This window comes from Puntigrus tetrazona, chromosome 16 (assembly GCF_018831695.1).
Source record: "Puntigrus tetrazona isolate hp1 chromosome 16, ASM1883169v1, whole genome shotgun sequence".
Classification (NCBI taxonomy): domain Eukaryota; kingdom Metazoa; phylum Chordata; class Actinopteri; order Cypriniformes; family Cyprinidae; genus Puntigrus; species Puntigrus tetrazona.
In genome coordinates, this window is record NC_056714.1 from 15,855,752 (window position 1) to 15,870,268 (window position 14,517).

At 38.7% G+C, this 14,517-nt stretch overlaps 3 protein-coding genes across 6 annotated transcripts; 2 read left to right on the forward strand and 1 right to left on the reverse strand.

Moving 5' to 3' along the window:
• The first annotated feature begins 179 nt into the window (after nt 1-179).
• Nucleotides 180-6,155, forward strand: im:7147486. 3 transcript variants are annotated; one of them, XM_043261617.1, is made up of 3 exons: nt 180-330; nt 1,839-2,552; nt 2,601-6,155. In XM_043261617.1, the coding sequence occupies exons 2-3, from the start codon at nt 1,919-1,921 to the stop codon at nt 5,726-5,728; spliced, it is 3,762 nt and encodes a 1,253-aa protein (XP_043117552.1). In that variant the 5' UTR covers nt 180-330; nt 1,839-1,918; the 3' UTR covers nt 5,729-6,155. The 3 variants fall into 3 exon arrangements, with proteins under 3 accessions (XP_043117552.1, XP_043117554.1, XP_043117551.1); XM_043261619.1 differs by having other exon boundaries at nt 1,839-2,528; XM_043261616.1 differs by having other exon boundaries at nt 1,839-6,155.
• A 755-nt stretch (nt 6,156-6,910) lies between these two features.
• On the forward strand, nt 6,911-11,370 carry si:dkeyp-84f3.9 (zinc finger protein 616). 2 transcript variants are annotated; one of them, XM_043260370.1, is made up of 2 exons: nt 6,911-7,053; nt 8,134-11,370. In XM_043260370.1, the coding sequence occupies exon 2, from the start codon at nt 8,179-8,181 to the stop codon at nt 11,047-11,049; it is 2,871 nt and encodes a 956-aa protein (XP_043116305.1). In that variant the 5' UTR covers nt 6,911-7,053; nt 8,134-8,178; the 3' UTR covers nt 11,050-11,370. The 2 variants fall into 2 exon arrangements, with proteins under 2 accessions (XP_043116305.1, XP_043116306.1); XM_043260371.1 differs by lacking the exon at nt 6,911-7,053 and adding an exon at nt 7,069-7,233.
• A 182-nt stretch (nt 11,371-11,552) lies between these two features.
• Nucleotides 11,553-13,460, reverse strand: prss1 (serine protease 1). Its single transcript, XM_043260373.1, has 5 exons — nt 13,303-13,460; nt 13,026-13,185; nt 12,121-12,374; nt 11,882-12,018; nt 11,553-11,792 (listed from the first exon to the last, which is right to left on the reverse strand). Exons 1-5 carry the CDS (start codon nt 13,340-13,342, stop codon nt 11,643-11,645), a joined length of 741 nt encoding a protein of 246 aa, XP_043116308.1. The 5' UTR covers nt 13,343-13,460; the 3' UTR covers nt 11,553-11,642.
• Between the last annotated feature and the right edge of the window lie 1,057 nt (nt 13,461-14,517).

Consider the following 14,517-nt stretch of genomic DNA (forward strand, 5'->3'; position numbering starts at 1 on the left):
CATTGAAGCGCCTATCCATACTTTCTAGGCCTATATCTATGTTTCTCGGGTAATCCAAGATGAAATAAACTTATCTATTAGTAATATTTGTATTGAGTGAGAAAAAGTGTAGTGTATACCGGTCCCTCACACCAGTTGATGGCGGTATATTTAAGGCATAAATGTAGGGAGTGGGAACGAGCGCTCAGAGATACTGCCCTCTATAGTGAACAGCGGGAATTACCCGGCTCTACAGAAACTGGGTGCAAAATACATACCGCCTTTCGGATTGAAAATAAATACACTTATTCCGTCAAAATCATGCAAGTTTGCAAATCGTACGTTTCCACGGTGAGTGCAAGCTAATAACTGTGTGAGGTACTTGTTATTGTTTGTTTTTATTTCGTGCATACAGCCCTTAGCTGCTGTTTTTGTCATTCAATTCCCTTGTGCAGCACGCGAATGACATGCTCTGCAGTATCGCGCAAGATGTACATATAAAGCGCGTTTAAATGTGTAAATTGGTGTAATTCAACGTTGAGATGTTGCAGGGTAATTGTATAGTTATATCTGTCTATGTCTGAGGAGCGTGCTAAACCTGCAGCATCCGTTGCCTTGCTTGTTGTTATTAGCATGTTGTAGATTACGTTCACGCTGATTTTAAAATTTCTGATAAAACTAAATCGTCGAGTAGTCTACAGATTACCCTCGTCTTGGGTTTAGTTGTTTTGAAACCGCGTTTATTTAAACATTTGAGTGAAGTGGCCAGGCCTATCAAAATCTAAGCATGAGCAGGCTTGCCAATTTTTTGCCTCTATTGTTACTAGCTTACATATGAAACATAGGTTGTGTATATCAAATGCTTGAATACTTTACTTAAAAAAGGCAAGACGTGCAGCAATTTAGTTTGAACAAGCTGAGTTTTCTAAAGATAAAAGAGTTTTCTCATTTAATTATGCATGAACTCGCTGACATTTATGTGTGAGAGGTTGCGATACGCCATTTAAAAAGATTTCTTTCTTTTTTGTAATCACAAGTTCTTAATTTGTAGGAATGTCATCTTTGTAGTCATGATAGTTACAAAGTAAAAATCACGAAAAATTACATATTTCGTTCCCCTAATGTCATGGGAATCAGGAAATGTTCAGTATTTAACATAACATGGTAATGTGTTATTGTTTAAATGATGGTAATAATAAAAATAATAATGTAAAACAAATTATATTGTTCTTGTAATAAATATTGTTTTACTGTTTCATGCATCCCCCCCAAAAAAAACTGTGAAGAATTTGTTTTTGATGGTAGTTTCATTCAGAATGTATCCAAATATAAAATTAACTGTACAAAGGTAATTCCATTTTTAGAACTGCATTACAGAATTGCCTTTTATAAGAAGCATTGCTGAACCCAAAGACAATGTTCATTGCTGTAATTTCATTACTTTACATTTGAAAATGCAATTACATTATTTAACAATTCTATACAAAATTAATAGATTGACCATTAAAATGTTTAATGTTAAAATTTATGTTTTAACTTAACTTTCTCTTATTTTCTCTTATTAAATAATCAAATTGTAAATAATTTACTTGAAAGAATTAAGAGAGAGTTTTTATGCCTGTCCTTCTATTGTATTGGTTCAAGCTGATATGGGATTTAAAACATAATTACTAATAGTAAGTAATGTCATACTTTTTCAAGAAAGTAATTAGTACAGAAATCTATTTACAGTGTTATTTACTTTTTATTGTAAGTTACCTGAGAGTGCTCATAGGGCCCTCGACATGTAAATATAGCCTTTCATGGTTAATTTCTAAAATGAAAACGTCACTAATGTTGTTTTTCTGCTTTATTTTTAGGAGACCCTAAACCATAATAAAGACGTTGGTAACACTTCTTAAATTTGACACTGGCTGAGGAATCATCTGGCACCTACAAAATGCTTGGACTTCAAGAAACAAGGTCTACTGGAAGTCCTAAAACATACAGTTGTGTGGCATGCTCAGCTACTTTTCATAATTTGGCATCACTCCTTGTGCACCAAGCATCTCATGCAAGTGATATCTCTCAACAACCAGAATCAGCATTACCTACTTGTGTCAGTTGTGGAAGCTTATTTGCGAGCAAAGATCTCTTTGAAAAACACCACTGTGTAATGTTGCCCACTCCAGCATCTCCAGTCCACACCTACATATGCGACTGTGGCGAGGAGTTTGGTGGACTTACAGCACTTGAAGACCACAAAAAACAACATGGGTCAGAAGACATTGTCAAATCCAATTTGGAGAGTATTCCACTTGTGCCAGATAGCAAAACAGACTCCAGCCGTTCTGTCTCAGACCAAATTTTTCACAGCATTTTACCATCCTCTTCCAATGAAAAACCTCTTGCACAAAGTCCACCTACTTCTTCAAACACTAACCTGAAGGCGAACGAATCCAACAAATCTGCAGGCATGGAGAGCAGTGAAGTTGCAGGCATGGAGAGCAGTGAAGTTGCAGGCATGGAGAGCAGTGAAGTTGCAGGCATGGAGAGCAGTGAAGTTGCAGGCATGGAGAGCAGTGAAGTTGCAGGCATGGAGAGCAGTGAAGTTGCAGGCATGGAGAGCAGTGAAGTTGCAGGCATGAACAGCAACATCTTGAAGCCATCTGAATCCCATCCTGTGACCGAAGAGCAAGTGCAGTTGCCTGAGCAAGACGGTGATGCTTTAACAGCCTCTGACGTGGTGAACCATTCTGTGCAAGACAATAACAAATCACCAGAATCTGGTGAAGATTCAGCTGCATTTAATAAGAAATCAATCCTGAAGATGCTAGCATCTGCTTACATGGGTCATAAACAACCCATCCAAATGAAACAGAGGAACCTGCCCCCCAGAAAAGCTTCTCCGAGAGCACCAATGCAACCTGCGATCACCATAACAATACCAAAACCCAAGCCACTGGAGAATCAGTCAAAGATAAAAAAAGACAACACAGTGGTCGGTGTGAAAACTCCAAAAATGGTGTCTAAGAAGAGGAAGATTATATCTGTGACACAAACTCTCTGCCCTGTGGTGGTTCTTGAGACTCGTCAAAAACTTTTTGGCAGGGACAATGTGGAAGGCAGACATCAGTGCAGACTCTGCCGCAGGGTTTTCCAAGATGTAGACACCTTGATAATGCATCATGCCCTACATAAAAAAGAAAGAGTTAAATTTTGTCTTTGTTGTCAACAATTTGTGATAACTGTAATCTCTGTCCCAGAAAGCCATGTCTGCTTTGATGGATTTTCTAGAAACAATCAACCTTTGATGGGAAAAATGTCTCTGAAACCAGTCAGCCCTACAGCACCACAAACAGAAAAATTTTTCTACTGTTCCTTATGCAAGCGTGGCTACACACGCATGCGCAGCCTCAAAAAGCACAACTGTCCGTGTAAAGCTTCTCTGAAATCTCAGAACACTGTAGGCACCAGCAGTAATGTCAAACTTCAAAACTTGGAGGAGAGCAATAGAGCTGTCCTAAACTCGAAAACAAATCAAATGTCAACACAGTTTATAAATATTGGCGTAGGCACAGAGCCGATTAAGATCGAGGAACAGAACACAGAACATCCTATCGGTAAGAAAGATCAGACTGGGCTGAAGATGGAGCTGAAGGACCAGTTAAAACCCATAAAAACCCTTGAATCTGTCTTTGCCAGTGTTTCCAACTCCAAACCAACTGAATCAACTAAAAACTCAGTTGTAGTATCAGCCAACATAGATGAAGTAAAACAAGAGGAAAGCGATAAATTGGTTGAAAAGCAGTGGACCATGCCTTTGGATGATGCTGAAATTGATGTACTAATAGATGTGGATCAGAAGGACTCTGATGAGGAGGATTTGACAGATGTGGTTGAAGATGACTATGATGAAGCTGAGGATGTTGTCATTGTAGAGCCTCATGAAGACCAAGATATAAATTCCACAATACCTAGTAATGGCTTTCAGGTGCACGTGACTAACAAAGGTTTGAAGAGGTTTGTTTGCAACGGGTGCCAGAGAAGCTATTCCCGCCTGTTTACTCTAAAGGAGCACTTGAAGATTTGTGGGGCAAGAATGTTAAAGCAGCAAATTGATACAACGTCTAATACGACTGGGCCCATTAAAAGGTTTCCATGTCCTCAGTGTGGTAAGTTCTTTAGCCGCAAAGACAATATGAATATGCATCGAAGGAAGTGCCATCCTGCAACAAACACTAATTCAGTAATAATTAACAGAAGTGGGGAGTCTAAAACACCTGTCTCTCAGGAAAATTTATTTGTCCTGTCACCATCTACAGAAAACCAAGCAGTCCGACATGAAAGCACTCAGAATACTAGCAGTAACAGAAACTGGGGGATCATGTCACTTCCATCTGTGCTCCCAAGGAGAGTGACGTGTGAATGTGGAGCTTCGTTCACATGTCCTCGACTTCTCTTCGAACACCTGCAGCAGCATGCTCAGGAGTCCTACATTTGTCCACACTGCGGTGAGAACCTGCAGTCGTGGATGGACTTTGAGGCACATCAGCAGTTGCACCAATCTCAAAGCTCTGCAAGTGAGCAAAGAACTGCCCAGAAACCACCTCATTCATTTCCCCAAGCACCACCCTCACACATTCTGACTCGGCTGCAACAGTCTCCAGGTTTTTCTGAGCATAACGTGAAAGCCCAAGCGCCTGGACTCTTGGCACCTCAACAATTGAACAACGCGCCATTTTCTGAGGCACTGACTTGCCATAAATGCAAAAAGAACTTCAGTCTCCGCAGTTCCTTGTCAAGACACATACGGTTGCGTTGTATTGGCGATACTGCAGGTCAAAAGAAACCCACTTGCCCTCGATGTGGTACGACATTTCAAAGCCCATTGATGCTTAAAATTCACATTCAAAGCAATAACTGTAAACCTGCATTTAAACCAATTCGGTGCCCGGTGTGTGTGCGCTGGTTCAGTTGTCTGGATGGGCTTAAGAGACACCTGGTCTCACATAGTAGGCAATCTGTTTTAACCTGTCAAATTTGTGACCAGAGCTGTCCAACCCCTCAGGCACTGGAGGAGCATAAAAGAAACGTTCATCGACTCAACAGTGGAATGAGGCCAGCGGAGGATGCACAAGAACCGCTGCATCAAGCAGGTGCACAAGCTAATCCACCTACTCCTTTTCAGTGTCACATTTGTCTTCGCTACTATCCAAAGCTTCAGTCCCTAAAGGATCACTTGAGGAAAGTTCATCGTCCTAAACAGCCGAAACAAACTAATCGGATTACTGTAGAACCGGTCCGTTCGGGACCATTTCAGTGTCAGATATGTGACCGCTCCTATCCTAACATAAAATCTTTGAAAAACCACCGCAGAAGAGTGCATCATATTGTGGGTGGTGTGTTTCTGCCAACAAAGCAAACTGAGCAAAACATCACTCACAATAAGTTTCAGTGTCACATTTGCCCATGCAGCTATCCAGATGAACAGTCCCTCCGAAACCACAGAAGGAGGGTTCATCATATAGTGGAAGGTCATGATCTGTCAAGGGGAGTCGCTCAACACAATCCATATAAGTGTCAGATTTGCCAGCGCAGCTATCCTGACGCAATGTCCCTTAGAAATCACAGGAGGAGAGTTCATCGCATATTAGGACCAGTGCCTGAAATGCCGCCGCCCCCACCACCACTGTCGCCAACAACAACAACTACAACAAATAATGACACAGAAGATGATCTAGAGCAGAAACCGATACCTTTTCTGTGAACAGTGGTCATTAATTCATAAAAGGTGGATTTGCTGCTTGCCTTTATTTCTGTATATGCAATCAAAATGTTGTAAAAGACGTCATAAGGCATATACCATTTAGTAGTAAAAAAATAATTTTGAATAGTTAAAAATGTTCATATCTGATCAGTGGTGTAAGGTTTTTTTTGTCTTGTTAATACATTATTGAGCTTCCTCTGTATTTTATTGATGTTGCCTTAATTTAATTCATCCATTGAATACAAATGTTTTTCCTCCCCAATACAAACAGATAGATTTTTGGCGACTACACTGTATAAATGTAAAATAGAACAGTTGATGGCTGTTTTTAAGGTAGCCAATGTGTATTAGTGTATTGTAAATATATTTTGATGTAAACATGTCCTACGTTGCATCAATAAACACAATAGTGACACCTTTCCAGTAACAGGTGTGGCAATGCACGCATGTTCATTTAACATTAAACTGGACACATCCAAAGATCATCTAAGATTGATTTGGTGAGGTGTACAAGTAGTAAATCTAATGGACAACTGAACAAATAAATACATGAGCTGCTTTAAGCTGAGTTCTTAGTAATCAATGTTAAATTTACATGATACAAAATTTTGGGAGGGGCACAAAAATGTCAGAATTGTCTTTTAATTGTCATATAGTTCTTCAGTGCTTGTGTAGAGATTATTTTGTCAACACTTTACAAGTGTGTGTATATTATACAATGGCAAACATTTTTGCGAGGATAAAATGAGTTCTATATATACTATATAATTAACAACGATCAATAGTAGGATGTATTTATAGTTTTACATGAACTTTGATTAATACATTATGCAAATATTGTGATGCCTGTCAATATGATACTCATTTGTGTGTAAATGAAATGCAGCGTCAGATCAGCCCTAATCTTCCCACGACATGTACAGTTTAATCACTTACGTTTTAAAAAATCTATAATAATTTCACATGTCATTTGAAACCGTTTTAGCAGGTGTAATTTGTTTACCATACGTGTCAAAAACACTTTGTTTTATGAAACATTTTAGTGTTGTATTTTTATAACTGTTAATAAAAGCGAATAAAATTCATACCGATACCCAGCCTTTATATGCAATTGATGGAATGACATCATGTGTTGTGCGTTGATTGCAGTCAAACTAGAATGACTTAACATTTATTTGAATACTTGGTGATCGCTTTTACTCAGCCACACGTCCAAAAAAAGATGTCTAGAGGCTTTTATCGGAAACGGAAAAGGAAACTCCGTTTGTTTAGTATATGCGTCCTGAAGCGTAGTTCACTGGTGCTGAAAAGAAAGAGCATGAAAGGTTGGTGCAGGTTGCCTTGCTTTGTTTTATTTTCTTGTGTGCTTTCTACAAGATAAATGCAGATTCTGATTTGAAGCAGTCGAGTGAACATTGAGCAATATTGCACAAGTGGCGCTCTCAAAAATACGTTTTGAGGATTTGATGATGATTCGATAGGTCCAGCGTCAGGTAACGTTAGCGGTGAATTAAGACACCGACACGTTAGTCCTGTTATGTTTAAATACGTTCGTTTCGCTTTTTAGAATAAACACAAAGGACAGGTTGTGCAGTGTTGGTAGATGCAGGGTTGACTGTAACAGAGCATGCATAAAGCTTTGCAGAAACGTGCATTCTTAATGTCTGGAATGGCCTATGGCTGCAGACGCCTGCAGAGCGCCATCACTATGTGCCGCTATCCACTGCGGCATGGGGAAAAATGTTTTACCCGAATTGGTGTGCGTTTGCAGTCTGAATTGAACAATACGAAATAAAACGATTAAAAAGGAACTAACCGAATGCAACGAGAACGAATAGAGCACACCTCTGCATTTTGTTTTCTTTGCTGTAGTTCGGTTAACCAACGAATGATTCTTATGAGCCGATTCTTTTGAATGAATCGCTGAAATAAAAGCACGAATCAGTGGCAGAAAGACAGTCGAAGAGACATGTGAAACATAAACGCATCCATAATAACAATACTATTAACAATACAGTATTCACCTGTTCATTAATTTCCCATATTTTTTTTTTAAATACTAAAATAATTAGGCCTAGTAAATGTTTTGGAAGTCAAAAAATTGCTGCAATATCATGCTTTTTTTTTTTTTTTTAATTTTAGTAGCCTATTACTGGCTTATATATACACTCACACGTATGCAAAATAATTAAAAACCATAATACATCTGTACTATATACTGTCGTAAACTGTTTTGTACATTTACCTTTATATTAATAGTAAAAGTGTGTGTGTATAAATTAGCATGTCCACCTATTATATAAATAGCAGGTGATGCAGCTGCTAAATTTTGATGTTAATTAGTATTAAGTGCAATACATCTTATAATAGGTTGTCTTATTATTTTTCCTTCTGTTTACTTTCAGCTTGAGTGGGGGGGAACTCAGGCACCAGCATACGATTCGCACACCATGCTTGAAGGAGAGGCCGAGAAGAATGAAACCAACTCTGATGTGGCTGATTCCCAGGAACAATCAGTGAAGAGAGGAATGGGGGAATTAATTTCAAAAGGCCTGGCATTAAACTCTCAAAACAGAAGTGTGGCAGAACCTCCACCTGTAGCCACTAATGTCCTACCTGACCCCTTGTCCTGCAATGCTGAGGAAAAAGATAAAGAAAAGGGCTCCTGTGAAGTAAATATAGATAAATGTCCACAGCAATCAAACTCAGATTTTACCCCTGTCAATGAGGCTGATGTGGATACACAGAAATATTCGGAAGACCTTGAAACAAAAGAAAATGAACCAAAATCACTGCTGCTTAATGAAGAATTAAATGAACCACAAAATGACAATCAAATGTCTGTTACAACAGATGAAACCTCAACTCAGTCCGAAAGGAATGAAGCCCATTGTTCAACTGCCCAAACATCTGAGGAAGCTGTCTGTAATACATCCTGCTCTAATAAAAGTGATAAACAATGCGAAGAATATTCAGACCAAACAATTCATGAGGGCTCTGCAGATGTGGACGTTTCAGACACTGAAAATCAAGGAGAATCGCCTTCTGATTCATTAAATGAAAAAGATGTAACATTGGATGATGCCTTTGAGGAGACAAATTCAGAGCACAATAACGAGAGAATTTCAACTGAAGCCAATGCTGAGGAAAGTGTGGAGAACACAAAAAACAAACGTGGATATCCTTCTTTTTCCCGTGGAAGGCCACGCAAAGAAAAAAGGGTTATTAAATGTGAATATTGCGGGCGCCCTTTCAATCATGCCTCAGCATATATTATTCATCTCCGAGTTCACACAGGTGAGAAACCCTTCACCTGCCAGGATTGTGGCAAAGCCTTCGCTCAACTCTCCAACCTTCGGTCCCACAGCAAAGTCCATAAATCCAAAAGTAGGAAACATCTACACAAACACCAAGATAGAGCTACACCTGAGAAAATTGTGGAAGAAAAAGAGGTAAATGTGACCGACAAACTGGAAAGTGACTCTCATTGTACCCAAATTACCCCTAAAAGGAGGAGGCGAGGGAGAGGGAAAGGGAAACCCCAAACATGTCCGATCTGTGGCAAAGTCTTCTGCTACAAATCTGTCCTCAAAATCCACCTTCGTATTCACAGTGGAGAAAAACCATACTCTTGTAAGGTATGCGGTAAATCATTTACTCAAGCGTGCACAGCACGTGTTCATGAGAGAGTACATTGGTCTATTAGACCTTACTTGTGTTCAAAATGTGGTAAAGGATTTTCTCAGATAGGGCCATTAAAAGTACACACTTGTGAGGGTAAAAGAAACCCTCATGCCACCTTGAAAGATATGGAATCGGAGGGTGTAATCAGCTTCAGGTGTCACCTTTGCAAAAAGTGCTTTGGTACCAGAGATGAGTATGAATTACATTTGCAGGGACACACTGATACCCAGCGTTACAGCTGTGACCGCTGCAAGCAGACCTTTAGTCTCCTTTCAGAGCTACATACGCACAACAAGCACTGCGTTGCCATTCGGCTCGCAAAAGCAAAGTCTTCTTACAGTTCACCTCACAGATTACAACACAAAAACGCCTTGAAGAGAAGATCTCCTCAAAGAATCCGAAGTCCAGCTAAATCTCCTCCAGCTAAATCTCCTCCAGCTAAATCTCCTCCGAAAGATTTTTCCTTTCCGAGGAAGCTCAAAAAATCCTCCTCTTTACTTGCTTGTCCTCTTCAGGTCATGGCCCCCACTGTTTATGACTCTCAGAATAATCTCTATTCAATCAGTCAGCCCATCAAATCCAGCTATTTTGTGTCTCAACTGAACAGAACCCGCCAAAATGCAGATCCTAGAAAGTATTTCTGCCCACAATGTGGACGTATATTCCAGCACGTAGGAAGGTTGAGAGCCCATATGCTCACTCATTCCCGCGGTCAAAGCTTCACCTGTATTGATTGCAACAGGATTTTTAAAAACTGGAACAAATTTTGGATTCATCAGCGGCTACATAGACAGAAAAGAGGGCGTTTTTTTTGCCCCAAGTGTGGGCAGGGGTTTCGATTTGTGGAACTGTACAATCAACATCTACAGAAGCATCCGGAACTTAATGCTTACAATTGTCCCTTCTGTCCTTACACGTTCTCAAATGCACAAAAGTTGAGGAACCACCAGCTAGAGTGGCACCGCACAACGATGCCCTTTATCTGTGATATTTGCGGCAAAGGTTTTGCAAGCGCGGTTATTCTGAAGCGACACAGAGTTGTTCACTGCACAAATTATCCAATGGAGACGCATTACACCATTGATCCGCAGTCTGCTTTGCATCCTTATGAATGCGGTACATGCAGTGCGAGTTTTGAGAACTTGGACTTGCTTTTTCATCACCAGCTCCGCCACAAGGCTGTAGATAAAGGATCAATAGCCATGAGAGGCCAGCTACTTAGGACAGAGGAACATCAATCTCAAAATCTCCAGCATCAAAGCTATGACTACAGCTTTTATGATAATAGGAGGCAAGAGAAGCTCCGTTCATTCCCCTGTTCAAATGGAGAAGAAATGCCTCAACGGTTGTCACACTTTGGTCCAGTTACCATACATCCATCACAAAAGTCAAAACCAAACACTGAAGCTCCAAGCACCACCAAAACTAATCCTCAAACTAATTATGGGCAAATGGTTAAACACACTAAGGACAGTTTTTCAGCAGTTGAAGAATCAAATGGTTCAAGTCAGTCACCATCCATACTGAAGACAGAGGACACGACTGGTGACTTAATTTGCACTGAATGTAATGCATGTTTTTTCGATCTTATAGAACTACACGGACATTACTTGGAACATGCCAGAGGAGAAATATAAATATTCTGTAAACATTCTTTTTTTTTCAGTGAGTGTGTGATGAACAGTTGTATGGGAATCACATACTCCTGAAATTTGTGAAATGTTTGCCGTATATTTGTTGTCCGTGTAATATCAACATTACTGATGTGCCGATACCCAATTTTGTTTTAAAAAACATAATCTTCAAATATATGGACTAGAAATTCCCTGTAATGGACAGTATTGTCTTATTTAGTAAATCTATTATTGAGTTGGATATCTTTTAGTGTTGGTGCTGTAATTGAATTTTATCTGAAGACGTTGCTGTTAACAGATTAAACATCTTGACATCGCTCATAATCAGGTCTAATGTTTTGAAAGACAGCCATCATGATCCGCCCCCAAAAACCATCATTTAGCAAAGAGGTTTCATGTTCCAGCACATACTACTTGGATAAAGGTTTAGACTTTAATTGAAAGTACAACATATATCATAAATCTTGTATCTACGTTAAAAATGATAAATAATACAATCAAACATGTTTAATGTTTGTTCTCAGATGTTTATTTTATGTTTGCCAAATTATATTGCAACATGCCATGATTATGGGCTCAAAAAAATCTGGGCGAGCTTAGTTGGAGTTGATGGTGGTGTTGATCCAGGAGATGTAGTTGCAGACCTTGGTATAGACACCAGGTTTGTTCCTCTGGGCACAGCCGTAACCCCAGGACACAATACCCTGCAGCCGGTTGCTGCACACCACTGGGCCACCAGAGTCACCCTGCAATCCACAAGTGTTTCACAGAAGTCAGTTTAACATGTTCATATCTATGAGTATAACCTTAGTGCTGTAATTCGCAGTGATTTCACCTGGCAGGAGTCCTTGCCTCCCTCCATGAAGCCAGCGCAGAACATGTTAGAGGTAATCTGACCAGGGTAGGCTCCTCTGCATGTGCTGTCACTCAGGATAGGAGCCCACAGGCACATCAGACGGCTGGGGTAGTTGCCTAAAGAAAGACCAAGTGCTCACTAGGTGAATTTGAATGTGTTCACGGTGTTATTCTACAATGACTTGACTATATGCAAAGTGTTTTGCGTGGAGTACACACTTCCAGAGGCGCTCATGTTTCCCCATCCAGAAATCAGGCATTGGGTACCAGATGAAGCACAGCTTGAAGGCAGAGAAACGGTCTGAACGTAGCTGTTCAGAGAGGCGGTGCTGGCCAGCTTGATCAGCATAATGTCATTGTCCAGAGTGTTGCTGTTATAACTGGGGTGTCTGATGACCTTTTGTGAGCTGATGAACTGCTCGGTGCCCTCGGAGACATCAATGTTGTGCTCACCCAGACGCACCTGGATAGAGCTGACAACAGAGACGAGTAAGTCATTACTATTATAAGAAAATGGCTATAATTGCAATTGCTAGTGGTTCATAACTTATGTGCCTCTTGTAGAATTTATTTTTAAAAGATATTTTCTAGATACATGTAAAATCACGACTACAGTATTGAAACCATAACAATCATTTTTATATACCGATTTGGTGCTCAAGAAACAACAGTTATTACCTATTGAAAACAGTTAACACAAAATATAATTGGAAACTTTTTTTGGATGAATAGAAAATTCCAAAGAATAGCGTTTATTTGAAACAATATATGTTTATGTAATAAACATGTAATATGATCAGTGTTATTACTGACTTATTTACTGACTTTTTTTAATGCATCCTTCCTAAATAAATTATTTATAAAGCATCTTACTGACCATTTTTAAACTTGCCATTTCATTTAATTAATGTCTCTCTGGGAAATTTAAATGGTTAAAAAGAAGCACAAAACTATTTATAACATACAATGTTAAATGTAACAGAAAATGCTTATCTTCCCTCATTAAAAAAAATAATTCACTTCAATTCAAATATTTTTTACTGAGATAGAAACATTTCAAAAACCTCCCCATGCGACAGCATATATACTAGAAACATGTCAAAACAAAAAAACAGTTCACTTACGACTTGTAACAGTGAGCAGCAGACACAACCCATCGGTTGGTGATCAGGGAGCCACCGCAAAAGTGATAACCACTGTTCAGGGAAACCTGGTATGGAACACCATTCCTAGTACACTCGAATCCACCAACAATCTTGTCATCCTCATCCAGAGGAGCAGCATCTGAGAGAATACATCATTTTAATGTCACAAAAAAAGTGAACAAAGCATTTGGAATTAAAATCTCCCCCAAAAAATTTTTTTTATTCCAGTTTAAATTCCCACTGTCCCATTACTTACAAGCCACAGCGAACAGAGCCAGAAGAATGAGAGCCTTCATGTTGAAGCTGCTGAGTAGTGTGTTCTGAAGGTTTTAAGACCCACCTTTTATACTTTGTCTACTCCACAGCTTAAGATAATTTTCAAGGGCATACATACAGGTATTCATTATATAAGCAAGCAGTGTGTGACTCTAGCATGTGCTTTAATGTAATGTCTTTGAATGTTATCGCAAATCATTTTCTGGTAGGCTATGACGAAACTAAATTCACAAATCATTCATTAATAGATATTTCCTAATTTTCTGATGCATTCATTATTTAAAAAGGGGACATTTGGGTTTCTATATATTTGTCAAATAAGGGAGTATAAACCAAAACATGTTTTAATGTTATTTATTTTTATCATGACAAGCTGTTGAATTGTGAAGATAAGCCACTTAATTGTAATCAGATTTAAGTCTTGACTAATGTTGCATATATGTGTGTGTTAAAATTGTTGATTGTTAAATTATAGCTATAATTCATTACATTATATATGATCGTCTGCACATTCTGTGGTGTTTTACAAACGTATGACTTTAAATAAACATCACATGGGAAAATATTCAACTGAATCAACACGTGGCAGCTAAACCAATGGGTCTCTGGAGATGCTATCTTCTGTCAAACAATTTAGAAATGCTTAATCAGACATTTTGCACAGACACAAGAATAACACTGCTGTACAGTTGTAAGCAACAGATCCTACATTTTCAAGCTGATAGCTACTTTGCAATACAAGTCACTGTTTAGGCATTAAAAAAAAACATCAGTTACATTTGTTTTAACCATTTGAGGCATGGAGTCAGCTACAGTGAACAGATCTTTAAAATGAATGAATTAACATTAATGCTATTACAATCCAAATGACCTTTCACATTTTTTTAAATTATATATCAGTCTTCTTTTATATATTTCTACTTGCTTTCCTTTTGAATATTCACAACATGCACATATATTTATTAATATAATTTATTAATATAAACTGATTAATACCGATTTAAATGTAATTTTATATACATACACTTAACATGGTTAAGAAAAGTGAATATGACAGGTAAGGACACATATAAGATATTAAAAAGATTATGTTAGACATGTCACTTTTAAAATTCATATTATTAATTTAAAAAATGAGGTCCATCAAGTGAATAATAAAACATTTAACCTAAATGGGAGGAGGACGGAAACAGAA